Source organism: Festucalex cinctus, chromosome 2, assembly GCF_051991245.1.
Source record: "Festucalex cinctus isolate MCC-2025b chromosome 2, RoL_Fcin_1.0, whole genome shotgun sequence".
Lineage (NCBI taxonomy): Eukaryota > Metazoa > Chordata > Actinopteri > Syngnathiformes > Syngnathidae > Festucalex > Festucalex cinctus.
The window spans coordinates 28,719,299-28,740,588 of record NC_135412.1 but is presented as its reverse complement, the minus strand read 5'-3'; the positions used below and the strand labels follow the sequence as shown (position 1 = coordinate 28,740,588).

General features: G+C 41.1%; 1 protein-coding gene and 1 long non-coding RNA gene across 2 annotated transcripts; one reads left to right on the top strand and one right to left on the bottom strand.

Moving 5' to 3' along the window:
• Positions 1-1,008: 1,008 nt before the first annotated feature.
• Positions 1,009-18,730, bottom strand: eif5b (eukaryotic translation initiation factor 5B). The gene is made up of 26 exons (XM_077514280.1): positions 18,388-18,730; positions 14,983-15,093; positions 14,839-14,902; positions 13,759-13,911; positions 13,192-13,672; positions 12,976-13,109; positions 12,819-12,896; positions 12,150-12,300; positions 11,967-12,062; positions 11,087-11,173; positions 10,930-10,989; positions 10,541-10,851; positions 10,361-10,468; positions 7,715-7,825; positions 7,564-7,631; positions 7,342-7,483; positions 7,137-7,268; positions 6,307-6,489; positions 6,068-6,229; positions 5,069-5,200; positions 4,856-4,987; positions 4,695-4,771; positions 4,458-4,622; positions 4,235-4,373; positions 1,784-1,945; positions 1,009-1,590 (listed from the first exon to the last, which is right to left on the bottom strand). The coding sequence occupies exons 1-26, from the start codon at positions 18,420-18,422 to the stop codon at positions 1,483-1,485; spliced, it is 3,582 nt and encodes a 1,193-aa protein (XP_077370406.1). The 5' UTR covers positions 18,423-18,730; the 3' UTR covers positions 1,009-1,482.
• On the top strand, positions 18,056-20,485 carry LOC144014422 (uncharacterized). Its single transcript, XR_013282462.1, has 2 exons — positions 18,056-19,483; positions 19,976-20,485. It is a non-coding gene; the product is annotated as an uncharacterized LOC144014422 (long non-coding RNA).
• Positions 20,486-21,290: the final 805 nt, after the last annotated feature.

Sequence of the window (21,290 nt, the reverse complement as noted above, 5' to 3'; positions counted from 1 at the left end):
GTAAGTAGGAGATTTAGAGTGGCACTCCATAGCACGTGAAGGCAGGGTTATTACACGCAGCTACGTAATGGAAAGTGTGACCCCGGGTTTTCACCGGATGCGGTTGCGGTGCGGTTGCGGTGCGTCTTGACTGCGTGCTCCGGACGGGTCAATTTTTTTGTCAATTCACACCGGCTCCGCACAGCTGCGGTCCGGCAGCTCCGTCGCCGCCCACTTCCCAACGTGTCTCGCGGGACCGCGCGCACGCGATCATGTGGCATTTCACAACGACAAACATACAGAAAGTCTGTGCTCAACAGAGAAGCAGAAAGAGAGGTGGACTTCTTTTGATTTAACCTTTTCTTCTTTTTCTGCTATGAGATTCCATGCAGCATCCTTTTTTTGGTTGTCCTTATAAAAAGGATGTGCCGTGTCATATATTATTTTGTGGTTTTCCACCTCCAATATAAACCTCTCCTCGTCCATGTTCGCTGGTGTCTAAACCGTGAATGAGCACATGGCCCGGCGATGCCCACGTCACGTTTTGCTGAAAAGCTTGCGAAATAGGAGCTGGCGAGTGTTTTATTCTGAAAGGTAACCGGAAATTTATTTTGAAACTGCGTCGGTCTTCCTGTCCCGCTCGATGTGTTTTGTGCTAGCTTGCCATTTGCCGCAGGCCTACCGCTGCGGCGTCCGGCAAAAATAGAAAATAGGTCTATCCTTGCGGAAGGCTTGCGGCACGCCGCAGCTGAGACGCAGTCGACACGCAACGCACCCGCAAGCGGTGTAAACTGCACCATTCGAATGAATGGAATCTAATTGCTTGCGTCGCCGGACCGCACCGCAACCGCATCCGGTGAAAACCCGGGGTGACATAGGAGCTCTGCTATCCAGCACCTCCTCAGTGAGTTGCTGCTGTCAATCACAGCCAGACCACGCCTCTGAGAATTTTGGAATCCCATAAACTGGTGGTTTTTCAGCTGCCAAAAGACAACACATTTACTAGGAGAAACACCAAACACATCACTGTTCAAGTTTCATGGGAATTTATTACATCAGCACTTAAGTAAAACATTTCCGAGGGTTGTCCTTTTGTGTCCACTCCCCCCGCCGCCAACATGGCCAAGAAAGCGCACAGCAAAAAACGTATCAACACAAAGTTGTCTTTGCAACTGGCTACTGTCGCCACTGTTGTTTCCTTGTACGGTACCATAACACACCTCGGCAGACCCAAAAAGCAGGGGCTGGTGACGCTCGTCAATGTCTGTCTGTTTGGAGGCGGAGACAGGAAGCAACAGCAGCCACGAATCAGAACAGAGAACAAGAAAGACAACAGGCACGTCGGGATACTGAGAGTTGAAATGTTTCAGCGTGGCACTGCTTCACCCGGGGCACACCGGACGAGAGCGTTCTCGCGGGTAAAAAACTTTTCATTCCGTGTCATGACAAGGAAGAGAGGTGCCTCCATTTTTTTTTTTTTTTTTTTTTTTAAGTGCGAACTGCTCATATGATCTCAAAGGTCTTCTTCAGTTCCATGATCAGCTGCCAGTCCGACTTCTGCATGTCATCCCGGAACCAGTTTTTTAGCGCATCGATGGACGCCCGCGTGATCTGAAACAATGTCAATTCAATCAGTGTGATAGTTGGCAAAGCAGTACGAGTGTAGTACTCCTATAATATCAGTAGCCAAATAGCATAATTGTCCAGGTAAAACTATTGTGTTTTTTATCCTCATGAGTTATAAGCAGCTGCTATTTTTTGCCCTGAATCGTGATGACAGAAAACTGGTCCAAGGCGGACTCACCTTGCTGACAAGAATGTCGGTGGCCTCAAAATGGCGGCCGTACATCTTGGGCGACTCGCCAGGAATGGGTTCGATCTTGATGCAGATCTCCTGACCTTTCTTGGCGCTGTCCACTGTCTTGTGGTTGATCTCGATGCTGGTGACCACACCGATGTCCACAAACTGCAACATGCAAGCACACGTCACCAAACAGGAACATTTGCCACACGTTACACCAACACTAATAGGGTTGTAAAATGTTCTAATTTGTTAACCTTCAATCAGAATTGATGGAAATAAACTAGGAATTTACAACGTTGAATGCAGCCCCTAAACTAGAAACTGAAATGTAATTTGGGATTTTTATTTTTTTAAAACTACCAGATTTTTTGAAAGTACATTGAGCATGACCATATTAGTAACTAGGGATGAGCGAGTACAGTGTTCCCTCGCTATAACGCGGTTCACTTTTCACGGTCTCGCGGATTTAGTGCAATTTTGCATTCTTTTTTTTTTTTTTTTATAGTAATGTACCTAATTTTATAAAATTTATGAAGGTTTGAGCATTGAGAATGTTTAAACAAGAGAAATGTTAGAAAATGTAAATGCCTCATTGAGAAAAGTGTATAAACTGTGTGGTGGGGGGCTTTAACATTTATAATAAATGTAAAACAAAACGCTAACTACTTTCATTTATTGCGGGTATATTTTTTTTTAACTTAACCCCAGTGGAAAACGAGGGAACACTGTACACCACTATCTGTATCTGTTCAACCATCTATTATCTGGATCTGTGTTCGGAGGGTGCGAGGCCTAAACCGGATGTTTGTTTTCTTTTCAATTTTCGCTCAATGTCACTCAAATGACCTATTTTCAAATGTGATTACTAAAGAACGGAATAAGGTAGAAACACACTTTCTTTTTCTAATGTAAGAATGGAATGTGATCTTTCATTTGGTACCTGTGTTGCTGTTTTCCTTGAAAGACGAGTTAAAATGCTCGAAATTGGCTGGCACTGTAGGGGTTGTTTTTTGGTTAACGTGTGGCAGTAAGAGTTAATTAGCTCGTTTAGCTCTTTAAAAGCACAGCCGACACGATGACACATATATACTAACATACATAACTAGGGGCGTTAAAAAAAAAAATCGATTCGGCGATATATCGCGATACTACATCGCGCGATTCTCGAATCGATTCAATAATCGGCAGAATCGATTTTTTTTTTTTTTTTTAGGATTCACACCTTGAGCATGGAAGAATGTTATATGAACGGAACATTAACTCATTCACTGCCTTTGACAAGTATACTTGTCAATTGTATTTTTTAGAGCGGTGCTAAATGGGGGCGAATCTGAGCATGCTCCACTGTAAATATCAAACTTGGAAACAACTTTACTGATGCCCAACCACCGGTAGATGACATCATTGCCCCATTTTATAGGAAATAAACACAGTTTCAGAGTCCATGGGAGAAATGGCTGTATTTTGGCAAACCTACATTTTTCTGCTGTCAATTATAAAAGAACGGGACGGGACAAAAAGTAGGGAGTCTATTCTGTTATTTGGTAGATTCGGTTTATATATAATTATTGAATGTAATATCACGTGAGTATTGGAAATGTAAAAGTTTTCTATAATGACTGGCAGTGAATGAGTTAAGCCTTAATATTTTATTTTAATGCTGTTCAAACATGAAACAGATTACAACCTCTATAAGACTGAAATTTCAGATAAATAAATAATACATTTTCATATAAATCTTACACTCTACAAGCTTACTGATTAGTATTTTCTAAATTTGAATGAAAAAAAATCGCAAAAATCGACTTATAAATTCGTATCGGGATTAATCGGTATCGAATCGAATCGTGACCTGTGAATCGTGATACGAATCGAATCGTCAGGTACGAGGCAATTCACACCCCTATACATAACTAAACAAATTTACTAAGTAAGTGACAAACATATGAACCGAAATATGAGTGAGCAGAAGAAAATTAAGGAGAGACAAAACCTTGCGTTGTAGGGAAGGGGGAAATGGGCTAAGTGGGGGCTGGGTGTGACTTACTGGCCATCACGTGCCAGAGAAAAGAGAGAAAAGAAAGGAGAGAGAGAGAGAGAGCGAGAGAGAGAGAGAGCACAAGGCAAAGAAAAAACAAGCCGTCTGCAGTAATGAGAGAGGAGTGCTCGAGCGTCAGAGAAGGATAATAAGTAATTATATCCGGGTGATGTTCGTATCTGGAAAAAAATTATCCATACTAGATACTCGTGTTGTACGGATATCTGGCTCATCCATACTAGTAACTCAAAAGACCTTTCCTATTAAAATGAATGGAACCGCCATTAATACAGTACATTACAGCCTTCAGCACGAAAATTGAGCGAAAATTGAAAAAATATTTCTAAAATTCCCCATCTTAAATTCCCCTGGAAATGAAGAGAAACTTTCCACCCCTTTGCAAGCTTACTCACCCCTTTACTGGGAACGCATATCGGCGTCCCTTGCCGTAAGACGCCAGCTTCCACAGACACGCCCATTACGATGGGATCTCTGGAGTTGAAGATGAACTGAGGAAGGATGCGCATCTTCACCGGAAACACCGCCACGTGTCTGAACGCAAACAAAAACACACAGAAGCTGTCAATCAACAGCCACACAACCAAACATTGGCGCAATATTTTGTTTGCGCCTTACTTGAACTCCTCCTGTTTGGACTTCTTGTAGTCGTCGCGGTACTTGGTGAAGGCGTCAAACAGATGGTAGATGATTTCCGCCGAGAAAATGCGGACGCCGAAGCTGTCGGCCATTTCCTGGCCCTCTCGCTCCACCTTCACGTCGAAGGCGAGAATCACAGCGTACCTGTTGCGACGAAGCAACATGAGAGCGGACACCAGCTCGTTCGATAAGGAAAGTGAAGAGAAGCGGACGTACTGTGGGTCGTGCTCCAACATGGTTGAGGCCTTCATCACGTCCCTCTTGTGGACCGGACCGATGTTAATGCCAGCGTACTGCACACACATTTGGTTTTATTTCTTTCTATGCCAGTTTGTCATCTCTGGCGCAAAAAACGTCGTGGGCCGTAAAGTACTCACGGGTACTTTCGATGTGCGCAGAAACTCGAGCAGAGCCTCGAGTGATCCCAGCGTGGACGCCTGCACGTAAACGCCTTTCTCCTCCAGCTTGATGGAGCTCAGAGTTTGCTTGAGCTCAAGGATGAGTTCATCCTAAAAGGCCAGAAGTAGAGATCAGCTGCATTGATCCTGCAAGTGTGTGTGAAAGTGTAACAGAGAGGGGAAGTACACTACCCTCAGGACAGGTATTTCATCATCTTTGTGTGCCACCAGCAGGGGGAGCCCCGCCAACGTCTTTTCCAGGTCTTTACCCAGAATCTTCACACCCTGAGATGTCGAGACTTCTTTGTGCTTCTCATATTGGTTCTACATCATTTAGAAAAAAAGAAAAAGAAAAAAAAAAGAAAGAGAAAGATTTTTTTTTATTTTTTTTTATTTTATTTTTTTTTAAGTATTTTTAGGAGGAAACAATCAATTAGTTGAGCAATAATGACATGCAGTAAGAAGGCTTAATAATACATCACAAACAAATAATAATAATAATAAAAATAATAATAACAACAACAACAACAACAACAACAACATTAATCACCTGAAAAAAATGTTTTTTCAAGAAAAATGTTCTAAGATGCCTCCAAGTACTTAATGGCTAATAGGAAAGTAGTAATTGGTGTCAAGTAGTACAGGGTGTCCATAGTTTTACAATAAAAAAATAAAATAAATTACAAAGGCAGTTGATGAGATATCTTTGCCAGCTTTGTTTTACTTTCATCAGTGTTTATTACACTTTTTATTCACATTAAAATTTTGTGTTTCAGATACTGTGTTGATGGATGGGAAATTGATGTTGAGGCTATCCTACAGCAAGTACTGTCGAGTACCGTCTTGATGTGAATATAATGGCACCCATATAAAGGTCTATCAAAATGAAGGGGAAAAAAAAAAAAAAACTTTAATAAACACTTATGAAGAAAGAAAAAAAATCTAGTTAAAATATCTCAACAACTGCCTCTGTAATAAATTCTTTTAATGTTAAAGAAACTTTATGGACATTATATATTGATGGGACAGATCTCGTATATGAATTTTTGGCGCATTTTTTTTTTTGCAATCATTTTATATTTATTTTTCATTTAACAAAAAATATATATAATAAGCAACCTATCAATGGATGTGGTCTAAGTCCAGGTGAGCACATTAAAATGTGTTGCCGTTGTCGTGACTAGTTTGTACCTTGACCCGGAGCTCTTTAAGAGGAGGTGGGAGGAGCAGCCCTCTAATCTGCGTGATGATTGGTCCGTCCACTCCGGGGACGATGATGGTCTCGCCTTCCCGTAGGCATCCGTTGATCAGGATGACGTCGATGGTCGTGCCCATCCCAGGCAAAGCTTTGACCTGACATACAAGGCAAAATCAGACTTTTTTTTTTTTTTTTTCCCCCTCCCCAGTTGGTTTCAGGTAAACTCTGTTACCTCCATGACCTGAGCCCGGAGCTCTTCACAATGTGCGACCCGGCGGGCCAACATGGTCTGAGTGAGCTCGACCAGAAGCGCAATGAGATTTCCGATCCCGTCGCCGCTGTGAGCCGATGTGGGAACCAGCGACACAAAGGTCCGCGGGTCCTTGTTTTCGTAGAACAGGGCGGCGTTGAGACTCTGTCGACATCCAACAACGTGACGGCAGGTCAGAGCAGCAGATTTTGACAACATTTGGACAATTCTGGAGATTTTCTAATCAGGAAGTTTCTATGACAATTAATCTAGAGCTGTCAAAATCGACAAGTAATCAATAACACACATAAAAAATAAATCAACTATTTTAACTCATTTGCTCCCAATAACATGTAAATACGTTTTTTTTTAAATGTTTTAAGTGTCCCAAAGACATATTTATACGTTTATTTTATTTTTATGCTAGAGCATACATAAGGCTTTGATACAGCCTCTCAACTGCAAAGAACGGTTGCAGAAATGGTAGTTATTACACAAACAGCCAGCAGGTGGCAGCAGAGAAAAGGAGATCAACCAGGGCCATGTCAAATTACTCCTGCACCGTCATCAATCGCGTCATTTATTTCATAACTTCCGTGAATCTGTCAGCCATAAATGCTCAAATAAAATTCCAGGACACACTCTCGTGTGTATTCTGATGCATTGCATCCACTAAGTGACCAAGAAATGGTCAAAACAAAACCAAATGACGTCTCCACTCTCGCGGCTTTCATCAATGGAATAATCAATTCTCAAAACAATAGTGACAGCCCTAAATTAAGCACACCCTCGTAAAGCCCATCAACGTTCACCTGCTGAGCAAACTCCACAATGATGGCCTTTGCCCTCTCATCGAACTCGTCCTTGGTGTTTTTCTTCTGCTTCTTCAGCGTCGCCAACACGTCCGTCTCAGGACTCCTCTTCCAGTCGTACAAACGGTCAATCTGAATTAGAAGATCAGCTGCTAGTCAGTTCCACTAGGAAGAGACACCTCGAGGCGGCTTGACAGAAAGTCACCTTGTTTAGAGCCACAATGAAGGGACACTTCTTCTCCTTGAGCAGGTTGATGGACTCGATGGTCTGAGGCTCCAAACCGTGCATGATGTCCACCACCAGTATGGCGATGTCACATAGGGAGCTGCCTCGGTTCCTCAAGTTACTGATCGAGTACAAGGGCAAAAATCACACTAGGTCGCATGATCCTGTTCTTTTTGGTTAAACACGTTTAACATCTCTAACCTGAACGACTCGTGCCCTGGTGTGTCGATGATCAACATGCCAGGAATCTTCATGCCTTCTCTGTCAAACTACACACATACACAAACAATGAAAACTTTGCAACAATTTGTGTCTCTCCTGTTTTGTTGTGTCTTCAGCGTCACGGTCGTACATTTTTCACCATCTTGGTCTGCTCCTCGATCGTCTCTTTCGGGACGTTTGTGGCACCGATCTGCTGTGTGATTCCTCCTGCCTCGCCGTCCTGAACGTGGGTGTGTCGCAGCTGTGCGAATGAGAACGCAAAAAAAGAGCCAGAAACAAGTTCAGAGCCAGAAACCATCCCTTTTCCTACACTTATTTGGAATAACCACACACACCAGTTGACGAATCTGCATTACAAAACTACCGTAGTATAGTTGTGCCTTGACTTTGGAATTTAACAGCAGAATCTGCCTTGTGGTACTTGAACTAATAGTGTAAATACAGCCAAAAAACTGCAGCAAATAGCAATGGGGCCTTATAATGTCTTTAACCTGCTAGAACAGCACTAAATATGGCTTAATAGAAAACATATTTTTGCTCAGTCATCCACGACATTATTAAAACACAAACACTGCACAAACGTAGCTGGAGACGGGAAAATTATTTTCTGTTTGGAAAGTTACTCTGTTTATGTCACAGTAACTTCCAGTAGATCTTCACTCAGTAATGCGAGTCGATTTTTATTCAATTTTTTGGTAAAAGGTTAACATTTGTTTCAGCAAAATTATGTCTTTGTTGAATTTTCATTTACTTACATCATTTGCTGAACTGTCACTACAAATAAATATGCTTAAATAATTGCCCAAAGCGCTTTACAAAGCCTCACATTCACCCATTACTACCATGCAGGGACCTGCCACGTCCACTGGGAGAAAATCGGGGTTCAGTGTCTTGCTCAAGGACATTTTGACATGGTCAGCAGGGCTGAGGATCAAACCTACAACCTCATGGATGGGAGAGGACCACTCTACCACTGAGCCATACCACCCCCACTTAACTCATTTGCTCCCAAAAACATATAACTATGTTCTATTTTAAATGTTTTAAGTGTCCCAAAGAAGTATTTACAAGTTTTAATTTTTTTATGCTAAAGCATATAGAAGGCTTTGCTGCAATCTCTACTACAGAGAACGGTTGAAGCAATGGTAGTTATTACAAAAACGGCCAGCAGGTGGCAGCAGAGTATAAGAGATCAACCAGGGCCATGTTGAAAACAAGCTGATTTCCCCACAGTTCTAAACAGATTTGTGAATAATGATGAAACTTAGCTATATACTATTGCTAATTGCTGCAGAACGGAAACAGATAGAAATGTTCTTTTTTTTCGTGATGAAAGAAGAGACTCTAATCCAGGAGTTGGTTGTGTCATTTTCTGACCAACTACGTTCACACCTGATGATCTCTCACAGAACACTGCTGAGGCACAGTGGTTGAAAATCAATCATTTACAGGAAAACACACAAAAAGTGACATGATGCAATGAAGCTGTAATTGCCACGTTTCATGAGGAGTTTCAATGCTTAGGCTGGGGAAGCTCTAGGCTATGTGAACCACTACATTACCAGGTGACCTGATTTAGGCAAGACAGTTCTAATTTTCAGTGATGTGTCCTGCACAACCCTAAGCAGCATGCTGGTTTGTCCTCCGTTTGAAAGAAAATGAGCCGCAGTTAAGTTTATGTGACCCCCCACATTTGTCACAACTGGTCTGTTATAGGCCAAGAGTGGCTTCAGTTAAAAATCTCATAGATCATTGGTTCAATAAATGTAAACAAAGCTCTACATGTGGCTATAAGACTATATGTCATTTCCTTGCCGTCTTCTTTGACAGCAGCAAAAAGGCAGCGCTACCAAAAAATGCCAAAACGCCGGACATCTTTTAATATTGAATGGGCGAAAGAGCACAATTTCCTGGCCAAAAGCAGTCGAGACTCGTTTCATGGTTTCTGCACGCTTTGCTGGTGTGATGTTGACATGGGCAGTCAGGGCCACAGAACATCATGCAGGGACGGAAAAGCATAAAAGCAAGAGGCAAGCAGCAGGTGCGTCATCATTGAAGACATTTTTTCCTTGTTATTTGCTTTTCAAAATAAGTTGTGTTTTGTAGCAGGTTACACTTTTACAGAAGCATGTCACTGCCTAGTGGATTAAAAACATGGTATTGTATACTGAATACATTGTCAAAAAGAAGTTTGACTTATCATTATTTTTCCATTTAGTTACACAAACATGATCTATAAACCATCCAAAACTTTATTGTTGATGAAAATACACCGCGAGTCTGATATTCAGTGTTCCCTCGTTTTCCGCAGTTAGGTCCAAAAAATACCCGTATTAAATAAAATCTGCGAAGTAGTTAGCTTCGTTTTACATCCATTACAAATGTTTTAAGGCTCTAAAACCCCTCACCATACAGTTTATACACTTTTCTCATCGAGGCATTTACATTTTTTCACATTTTTCTCCTGTTTAAACATTCTCAATGTTCAAACCTTCATAAATTTTATAAAACAGGTGCATTACTGTAAAGTAAAAAAAATAAAATAAAATGCATGCAAAATTGCAATAAAAAAAAATCTGCGAAACAGTGAGGCCATGAAAAGTGAACCGCGTTATAGTGAGGGAACACTTATTAATTTTTTAAAATATGTCCTCCTTTTTGACCTTACGGAAGTGGCCATCCTAATTACCATTGGCCTTCCAGTTGATAAGTGAACTCAATACCAATCAATAAGCCGACGGAGTCAAGGAGTCAGCAAGAAGTTTGAGATATGTACCTTATCAAGGATCTTGGTCTTCCCGGTGTCGACGTGTCCGAGCACACACACGACCGGAGCTCTCAGTCTGTTTATGTCAACGTTCTTGAGGTTTTCTGCTCTCCGTTTCTACGACAACACAAACATCCAGTTGAGTGAAAAGAGGTGCGCGCTCACTCCTCAGCTGCTCTGGACACTCACCTCGATCCGCCTTTTGGCTCGATCGTATAGACGCTCCTCTTTGGTCCTGTCGTCGTCGTCATCATCGTCGTCGCTCTCACTGCTCTCACCTTCACTCTCCTTCGCCTGCTGCTTCTTCCCCTGACCTCCCGCCACCCCCTTTGCCATCTCCTCCTCTGGCGCTTCCTCGCTTTCCTCCTCCTCGTCTTCTTCTTCCTCCTCCTCGTCATCCTCATCGTCTTCGTCCTCTTCCTCCTCCTCTTCGTCGCTGGCGGTGGGCTGAGGTGGGACAACGGTCTCCTCTTTGACCTCAATGTGGACTTTCTTTAACTCTGGCAGAGGATCACTCAAAGGGTGAGCAGTTGCAACTGGCTGCAGATGCTTCCAAACGATCCTGCTTCAACACTCACCTTTCTCCTCATCACTGGCAATGGCCTCCCAGTCGTCCACGGCAAAATCTGCCTTCACCTCTAAAAAAAAAAACACGCGCACAAAAAAAGCCGGGAGCCACCCGAGTTAAATTTTGCCGCATCTATCCTCCACATGTACACACCTCCTACCTCTCACCTGGCTCTATTGGCGGCGTCACCGCCTCAGTCGCCGGGGCAACAGCCTCAGTAGTTTCTGATGTTGGCGAGGTCACCACAGATGTTTCTGTTAAATGGATCACACATAAATGACAGCTGTTCTGGATTCACACTGAACTATGGGTGTACTTGAGCGATCAATTAATGATTGGCGTGAATGATCCTTCCTCTGGTCCCCTAACAACTTCACGACTCTGGCGGGACTCTGAAGTATCCGGCAAGGTGAAGGGTATGGGATTTTTATTAGGTTTTAGGTGTATTAAGGAACACAAACACGCACGCATGCACACAAAAAAGAGCAATGATGATGATATGTTGAATTGGTAAAACTGCCTAATGAACAATACTGAGCTCTCAAAAAATAAACAAAATAAGCATGAATGTCGCTTTGGTTTAACTTCCATTTGGTTTGCTTTTCAGGCAGAACTAACTAAAAGAGAAATTATTCAATGAGAAGTTGAAATCTGATGACTTACTTTTAAAAATGTTTTAAAGAATCAAAAGAGGAGAAAAGACAAATATATATAAAAAAATATATATATATTAAATTAAATCCAGTTAAACATTATTCTTGCCAGCAAGCATATTGCCCACAAAATGGATATATAAGAATAATGTTTAACTGGATTTAATTTTCTGTTTATGCTTTCTTGCCATTCAGTTTTATCTTGCCACTATGGAGAAAAAAGTTGAAGGCAATAGATTATAATTTTGCTCATAAAAGTTAATTTATACCTGAAAAATGTGTCCAATCACGCAGAAAAACACAAGTAGCAAGCAGTTAACAACCAATAATGAGATATTCAGCAAACACCTGCCAAATAAAAATGCAAAAAGGGGAATTTGTGATTTCACCGTACCTTCTGGAGTTTGCGTGATGGGCTGCTTCTTCTTCCTCCTGTCCATATAAACCGGCTTCTTCTTTGGCACAGAGTCTTTGGATGGCACCACCACTCCTGCAGAGTGACACAGGTCAGCTGATGACAGGGCAAGTAACCGCAAGTGGTCAACCACGAGGGAAGCGAGCCGATTGGCCGACAGACCTTGAGCCTGCAGCACTTTAAGGGTGGCTTCAGCCCGAGCCCGAGCCTCCTTCTGGGATTTAGTCATTAACTTCCCTTCCTTCTTCAGACGCTCCTTCCGTTCCTTCTCCTTCTGCTTCTTCTTCTCCTTGCGCTCCTGCTCAAGACGTTCCTGCCAGGTGTCAGAGGTCAAACGTGAGTTCCACAGAAAGACCAGGAATGAAGTCAAACTTCTTTTTTACCTTAAAAAAACAAATGTACTATCATATGTTCTGGTCATGTCTGATTCTTGTTCAATTTTGGTCTTTTTTTTTTTTTTTTTTTTTTTTTTTTAAACTGCTCTCGAAAGTGTATGCTTGTCATATTCAGCATCTCCATTGGTTGCTTTTTGGTTTCATTTCTGACCCAATGGGATCTGATCTTTTGTACTTTTCTATTACGTAAGTCAAATTAATTATTGAATCTGATTTGTCTTTGGTGGGGTTGTTGAAATTATGTTATTTGTTGAAAACCCTGAATGTACTTTATAGGGCTGAGACAATTACTCAAATCAACAGATTTATACAAAAAATAATTTAAAAAAATGAAAAATCACTTGACCCCCAATTATTATTTTTTTAATGGCACATTTGAAGCGCCCTCTTCAACAGCGGAGTTCGTTCGGTTGTCTGTTTTTGTTTTGTTTTTTACCTGTTCCAAACGTTGTCGCTCCAGCTCTTCCAGCCTCTTAATGCGCTCCTCCTCCTCCTTCTTGGCACGCTCCTCCTCCTACAGAGACGAAAAGGAGTTCTGATATCTGTGGACCATAATAACCAGTGTGTTCTCCTCCACACTTTTGCCACCACACCTCTTTCATCTTGGCCAGAGCTTCTTGCATGGCCTTCACCGTGGCCTTGCTTGGACCTTTTTTCTTCTCCTTTTCTTTTTCCTCCTTCTCTCCTTTCTTCTTCTTCTTATCCTTCTTCTTCTTGTCACCCTCATCTAAACAACAAAAACAACACATTGATTCTTGTTTTATTTGTTTTTTGTTTTTTTTTTAAATTGCATGTGGCAGAAACTTTACCGTCATCTCCTGGCTCTGCTCCCTCCTGTTCATTCATATCTACACCTGCGACAGGGAGCACCTGTGGGGGTGGAGCCTCTGCAGTCTTCTTCTCCGGGTCTTTTTTGACATCCTCGCTGGCCTCCTTCTCCTTCAGCTTCTTTTGCTTGAGCCTCTCCTCCTCCTTCTTCTTCTTCTCCCGCTCCTTTTTCTCCGCTTTCTTTTGGGCCGCCGTCTTCATCTTGGGGCCGCTGTCTTCCTCCTGTTCGTCCTCGTCGTCGCTCTTTGCAGCTTTTCCCTTGTTCTTGTTTTTTTTGTCCCTCCGTGAGGTGAATTCCTCATCGTCCTCAGAGTCAACATCTTTCTGGTTTTTAGCCACGCCTTCATTGTCGCCTTCGCCAGAGCCTGAAGGTCTCTTGGCATCTTCCTTCCCTCCTTTGGTCTTCAAACGAGTACGTGAACCGCTCTCCTCATCAGATTCGGATGGAGCAGAAAGTGCCACCTTGAGGTGCAATACTAACATTATTAACAACAGGCAGGTTTAAAAAAAATCAATACAAATTAGCAATAACTTCTTCTCCACCCCACCTTCTTCTGCTGTCCGTTCCTCAGCTCATCATCTGCACCTTCAGCTTTATTGTTCTCCACTTCCTCAGGGCTGGCACTCTGCACCTTTCCCTTCCTGGTTTTCTTCTTCTCTGCTTTTGGAGGCTCCACATCATTTTCCACAGCAACATCTTTCTACAAGGAAACAAAGTTGAAGGCAACTTGGTGAAGAAACATTTGCATCCCACCACAAATTGGGTTCCAAAGGGGTGGAACATTGAAGAAATATGAAGTTGAACGTTGTGTTTTGTCATAAGCCGACATTCATGCATAATAGCACAAGTAACAGGCACAACACCTCAACAGATTTCTTGGTTCAGTTAGCATATCAAGTTTCAAGTATTTAATTGAGCAATTGTTTCAATGAAGAATAAAAGCATGAATGTTGGCTTAACTATTACGTCAACCCCTATCAAACCAATTGAAATATTTACAAACTATCACTAATTCAAGCAAAATAAATAAAAATACATTCACGTGTTATACATGTTGATCCACCATTTCTGTTCAAATGTTTGTTACTGCAATGTCAATGCCAGTAGGTGTTTGATTGACAAATGTGTTTTGGACTAAATGTTAGCATTAAGCTAACATTTACATAAGGCAAAGATCTCAATTGCCCTGCAAATGAAATTGATGAATGAGAATATTCACAGGGATGGAACGGCCAAGTTATGTGGCTCAGCTAAATACACAACTTTGTACTTCGAATTGTTTTAAGTTTAGTTTTACAGTAAGCTTCTACCTGGGAGTGATTTGCAATAACCTGCTTTAAAGAAGCACACTTTTTTATTAGAGACCTGCTTGCTTGCAAAAGAGAACAGAAAAAAGGCTTCTTCGTACAATAAATGTTTGCACGCAACACGCAGCAAAAACAAAAACACAAAACAACCAAGCAACCTCTTGCAACTCAAAAAAGTTCCCTATTAGATAGCCAACCATCAATTTAGGAAATTCCTGATCTATTCTCACAAATTCCCATGGAAAGTTTCCAACTTTGAAAATTCCCGCCGAATTGCAACCCTATTGACAAATGTGCTGAGTATACGAAGACTGCTTTACCATCCCCTGTCCACCATGTGTCTCCAAGGATAATTCCTCCAGCTCCTTCAAGATGTCATCCTCACTGCAGCAGCAAAAAAAGAAAACATATTAAAGATGATTCACTAAAGATGAGAGATGAAGGGAAAACAGGATGTCACATACTCATAGTCATCCTTCTTGGCTCCCTTTTTCTTCTTCTTCCCTTTTGACTCCTTTGAGGCTCCAGCTCCTTCGATCTCTGCTGCCAGAGCATCAATGTCGTCATCTTTAGTGCTGATGGAGTCAAAATCAGAGGGTCAAACAAACACTCTCATAAACCTGCTCATTCTAGTCCCTTTGTTGGAACAAAAACACACGCTGCTGACTCACCAACTTGCTCACAGCGTTGACTGCTCATCAGCCCCTAGCAAAATTTATGTGGTGTGAAATTTGGGCCTGTTTAGTAAAGCTATTCTTTTGTTGCATGAATGGCAACAAGTGGATACACAACTTAATTGTACCACTACCATCTGCCATCTCGAGGAAGAGCACAAATTGCTCAACCTATCACTATACATCGCGAGCACAGACAATTTTTTGGCACAACTCAGTGAAATGAGATTATTTCTTGTGGCACATTAATGCACCCAATGCAAATGTGGTTGGGAATCACTAAACTACAATCGATGTAAAAGGTAAACACAAGTTTCCAATAAGAGTGTATCTGATTTATATGGCGTTTTACGTTATCCACATACTCGTACATTCACACTCTGGTGGTGGTTAAACTACTGAAAGAGCCACTCAACACCTTTCCTTCTTCGAGCAGAGATTTTAGGACGTTGTTGTGGCGGCCCTAAAGACAAGGGACCTCTATATTCATGGTATAATACAATACGTTTCAAATTTAACATCAATATGCTGTATTATTTAAGCCATTTAGAAAACATTAGTTCTGTAAATATTTTTGCAAGTTGTGTTTTTGTTTTATTGGGTGATGAGGGTTGTATGTGCGAGTATGTTGATGTATTGTTGCGGTGTGCGCCTAGGAAATTCATGCACATGCGCTATTGGCAATTGTACGTGTGTTGAAGTGGGGTTCTCCACATGAGTATAATTGTACGTTTTATTTTATTGTGATGTGCGAATTTACTGTTGAAATAAGATGTAAAGAATAAGGGGTAGGATTAGATAAGTTTTTAACTTCTTCCTACTCCCTTTGGACATGTAAACAATTTCTAATGAATGTTATGAGTTTTTTTCTTTTTCTTTCTCTGTTTTTACTTGCTATTTGTTTATGTGTATATGTTATGTTTACATGTTCAATAAACTTCAACTTCAATTAACTTCCATCCATCGCCTTGACCGCTTATTCCTCACAAGGGTCGTGGGGGGTGATGGAGCCTATCTCAGCTGGCTTTGGGCAGTAGGCGGTGGACACCCTGGACTGGTTGCCAGCCAATCACAGGGCACACAGAGACGAACAACCATCCACGCATACAAGCACACCTAGGGACAATTCAGAGCGCCCAATTAAGCTGCCATGCATGTCTTTGGAATGTGGGAGGAGACCGGAGTGCCCGGAGAAGACCCACGCATGCACGGGAGAACATGCAAACTCCACCCAGGAAGGCCGGAGCCTGGACTCGAACCTGAGTCCTCAGAACTAGGAGGCGGACTTGCTAAACACTCATCAACCGTGCCGCCAGGTTTTAACTTGATGCACACAAAAAAAAAAAAAAAAAAAAAAAAAAAGAAGAAGAACATGTACAGCATGGTATAAAGTTCAGATGAGTGATAATTTTAAGTGGATAAAACACAAAATTGTGAATTTTTTTAAATATATATTGAAATTAAGCATGTTATGTTGTTTGTATTTTATTTATTTTTTAAATTTGTGCAGGTCCGGTCAGGCTAGCGTCAGGGAACTTCAAAAGCCTGTCACATTCACAAAACCAATTTCAAGTAATTGATTCATGCCGGTCTGTATCCTTCTAAACCAGGGGTGTCAAACATAAGGCCCGCGGGCCGGATCAGGCCCGTGAAATAATTTTGTAAAGTTAAAAAAAAAAAAAAAAGAAAAAAAAAATTGTAATGGCGGACTAATTAATCAGCCAACCACAATCAAAATATATAAAAGTTGTAACTTCACAAGCAGTCCTCAGATGAGCAATGCAACTTGTATGGGAGAATCGTCCTGGATGTCATTATTTTACACACAAGTTAAAGTTGCGGTTTGTTTAATTATTATTATTATTATTATTATTATTATTATTATTATTATTATTTTATTTATTTATTTTTAATCATAGACCGACAAACGTGTTAAATACGACACAAATTCAATTACTGGTAACACAAACAAATATGACAAGCATTAGCGTCTTTATAACGTCATTAACTGTGCCATGCGATGCATTCTGGGAACAATATATATGCACAACAGGTAGATTTAACACGTCCAGAATTCAGTGTTGCCACGTTCCATTTGCATTTGTATTATTTTTTGGGACAATATGATTACAGTTGAGCTCCGTAATTTAGGGCTGGCACAAAAACAGCGAAAATCTGCATATAATTGACGGCAATCATTTTTAAGTTATATACCGTTATTTTACTGATGTGGCCCACTTGGTAACAAATATTTTCCTCCATGTGGCCCCTGAGCAAACATGAGTTTGACACCCCTGTTCTAAACAAACCAATATTCCTGATTCAAATCAACAATTAAAATTTGCGATACGAATTGAATTGTTAAAACTTGTTATACCCAAAGTTTGGGAATCCAGGTAAAAAAAAAAACTTTCACAGATGGGCTTTAGCTATAGGTGCTTCTTACTCAAACAAGCTCATATTCACCTGTTGAGTAAAAACACCTGTGGCTAAAGCAAAACTGTTTCAGGGTTTTTACTTTTCGACCTGAATTGCCCAATCCTGGTTATAATGAAACAGAACAAGCCTGGACAACACCTAGTCCTGACGTCACTCATTATTCGGCCTTGCCCCTTAAAGGCACACACTATCACGGTGTGAGTTTTGACTTAATCACGCTTCATAAGTTTTCATGCTCTTTTATTAAGATTTTATGGTTATATTTTACAAAACAGTGCTATTTTTCGTGATGACAAACGTAACACAAAACTTTCTAGTGCCTTTTGTGAGGCTTGAACGACCAATATTTACGCAACGAATCAGGCATGTAAGTAAAGGTAGTAGCAGAGTAATCTTTAGGTGACTCTTTGGCTTCATTTGCTAATCAGCTGGATGCTAGCGCTAGCCGGCTAACACGACTGAATTTCAGCTAATACACACGCGCAGAGCGCCGAGATCGGCTTTGAGCGGCCTAGGCGCACAATGCGTGACCACCCTGACTTAATGGGTAATATTTGTTCAACTGTGCTATTTCCACAAGTACTTCGTCATTCCCTCCACTCTCGCACCCGCCGACTCGTGGTTAGCTTTAGTTAGCTGCTAAACGAACCGAGGAACGCAATGGCGCCACCGCACAGGTTTTCGTCGTGGCGCTCAGTGCCGCCGCGTGACACTGAGGGCAAACCCTGCGTTAGCCCTCGCGGGTGCTTTCTTTACCTGTCCTCCCCGGATTTCTTCTGTTTCTTCCCCATCCTTAAAGCCAATGTTCTCCGCTTCTCCACGCACACCGCACACGGATGGTTTACATCGATCAAAGATTGTCTATTGCTTACGTGGACAGGAGGTCATACTCCATTTGTTTTTCCTGATCATCGAATGAGAAAGACGCTGAAAATCGAAATTGTGTCATTTAATAAGGCATTGAGTGCAAGATAACGAAGTGATCATCGCGATACTACAATCAAACAAAAACAACCACACCCGCCCAGCGGCCCAATTAGTATTTTAGTCTGGTCCCCAGAAAAAAAACACAAAGTGAGACATTTTTGTTCCGTGATATTGCGAGAAAGCACATTGCGCATGGGCGCTGCGTCCAATGTCACGCCATGGGTTCAGTGGAAGTTCGAGTCAGTCGGTCTTTGGATTAAACAAGTGATTTAAAAAATTTACATATTTTTTTCAACCTTTAGTGAACCAAGGCACACACTACAGTCTACCAAAAGTATTTGATCTCATGCCTTGATTCGCAATTGATATACCGTTAGTTCAAAAATCGTTCCTAATCCAAAGGGTTTGAAACTGGTGTCACGCTGCATGCGGTTTAGAGGGGCAATTCAAGAAAAAATATTATATTTAATAATCAAACTTTAATGAAATAATCATAAATCCGCGAATACACAAATTTGCGGGTGCTGAACTAGAAATATGGATCGGCTGTAGTTTTAAATTGTAATATCGCCATTCACTACTAGGCGGCCGACATGGCTCATTACGAGCAGAGAGAGTTTGGCCAATCGGTTTCAGGGCTACTACTGGCTGTGATTGGACAACTGCTGGTCACATGACATATGGACGCCATGTTGCTACCCTGCTGCTGCGATTTCGTATTTTGCGATAGGTGTTTCTGCAGCACTGTTCAGATTACTTTCATGTTCCAATCATGCCTTGTTGCTCAGCAAAGCATTGCTCACAACGACCTGGCAGAGGTATTATGATGCATCGCTTCCCTAGAGATCCACAGAGGAGGAAATTGTGGGAAGTGAACGTCAGACGAAAGGATTGGAAAGCAAATAACACTTCATTTTTGTGCGAAGTAAGTAAAATAAAATGATTTGAAGTATGTGGGACTGCAAAGCAGCCTTCGGCCTCGTTCAATGAGTGTACAATCTGCGGTGCTACTTTTGTTAAACTTAATTTTCCCTTGGATGCCGAACAAGGTGGAGAGGAGCTGTGTGCCAACCTCACCTCACCTCAGCACTTGCACGTTTTTTTTTCCTGTAAACATAAATTCAATTATAGAGTTCTAGACGTTGTATACCAACGGCCCTAACGTTGAGTCTGAATGACTACTTTTGGATTGTAAAATTTTGATATCACTATCGTTTATTTTAGGGATATACAATTGTTTTGAACATTACGTCATAATTAGTTGTAATTTTGATGAAGCACAAAGAAAAGACTGGAGATTCCAGTATTTATTTATTTAGTTTTTTTAAAATGAAAAACATGTGCTACAAGTTATCTTCAGTCCTTGTGTGTGATGGCAGTAGATATAAATTAACACTGTTACTTTATTTCTCTGCAGAAACACTTCGAGAGATCCCAGTATGAAACTAGACAAGATGGGCTGAAGAAATTACGTCCAGATTCTGTACCAACATTGTTTGCGTACAAAATGGTCCAGCCAAAACATCCAAGGAGGCTCCCTCAAAAGCGGGGCAGCAAGGACGCCAACCTATCTTCTGAAATACTAGTCAAGAGAATCTGTATCGAACACTCTTACAGTAGTACTCGGTCACAAACGCCTAGTCCTGCACCCTTAATAATTGAAATACAAAGTCCTGAACTCTTAAAAATTGAAATGCAATCACAACCACCTAGTCCTGCACCTTTAAAAACTGAAATACAATAATTTCTATGCAGTTATCCGGTATCATGAAATTGGATGTATTGCATCCGTGTTTCAGACACAGCACATTTGTTTTCATACATGTATGTTCACCTCAAAGAGTTTTCATCATTCTCCTATGAAGCCACAAACTTGATATTGTACCAATGTTCATTAAAACGTTCACTAGTGTTAATGTGATCCAAAGTTCTATGCCTACTATTTATTGTGGATATGTATGTGTGTATGGCATGTCCATATGTTCTGGGTTGCGTTTTATCAAGAGTTATAATTGAAAATAAAAATATAATTATTACAATTATAAGCCTGTATAAAGACAATGGATTTAAAATAAAATTATCAATTTTAAATCTTGGCTAAAACATGGCCTCAATGAGTTATTGTGGATTTTGTGTTGTAAATAAAATGTGTAATTGTACATGCACATTTGTGAGGTCACACACTGATCAGGATCATGTTGGATGAGAAAGTTGAGCTGTCAGTTTCCACTCAAATTCATCCCAAAGGTGTTATATCAGGTTGGGTCAGGACTCTGTGAAGGCCAGTCAAGTTCATCCACACCAAACTCTGTCATCCATGTCTTAATGGACCTTGCTTCGTACACAGTCATGTTGGGAGAGGACGCGGCCAGCTCAAAATTATTCCCACAAAGTTGAGAGCATGGAATTGTCCAAAATCTCTTGGTATGCAGATTTTTTTGGGATAAATTGATACATTCTTATATCACAAACATGTACAGTAGGCTATGTGTAGGTGTAAGGAAGATGCTACAAAGTAGCATCCATTTTTCTATGTCAAAAAAGTGATACAGTATTTGACTGACAGCATTTGAGAGTGGAGAAAATAGATTGCTTTTCAATGATTTGTGATACAACTGTTTTGAGTGAAAAGAGCATGGTCACAAAACAAATTAAACTTATACGCACCATATGGTGTAGTCAAAGTGCTGTATAAAATGCAGTCCAATCAAGCCCTAACAGGCAAATTGACA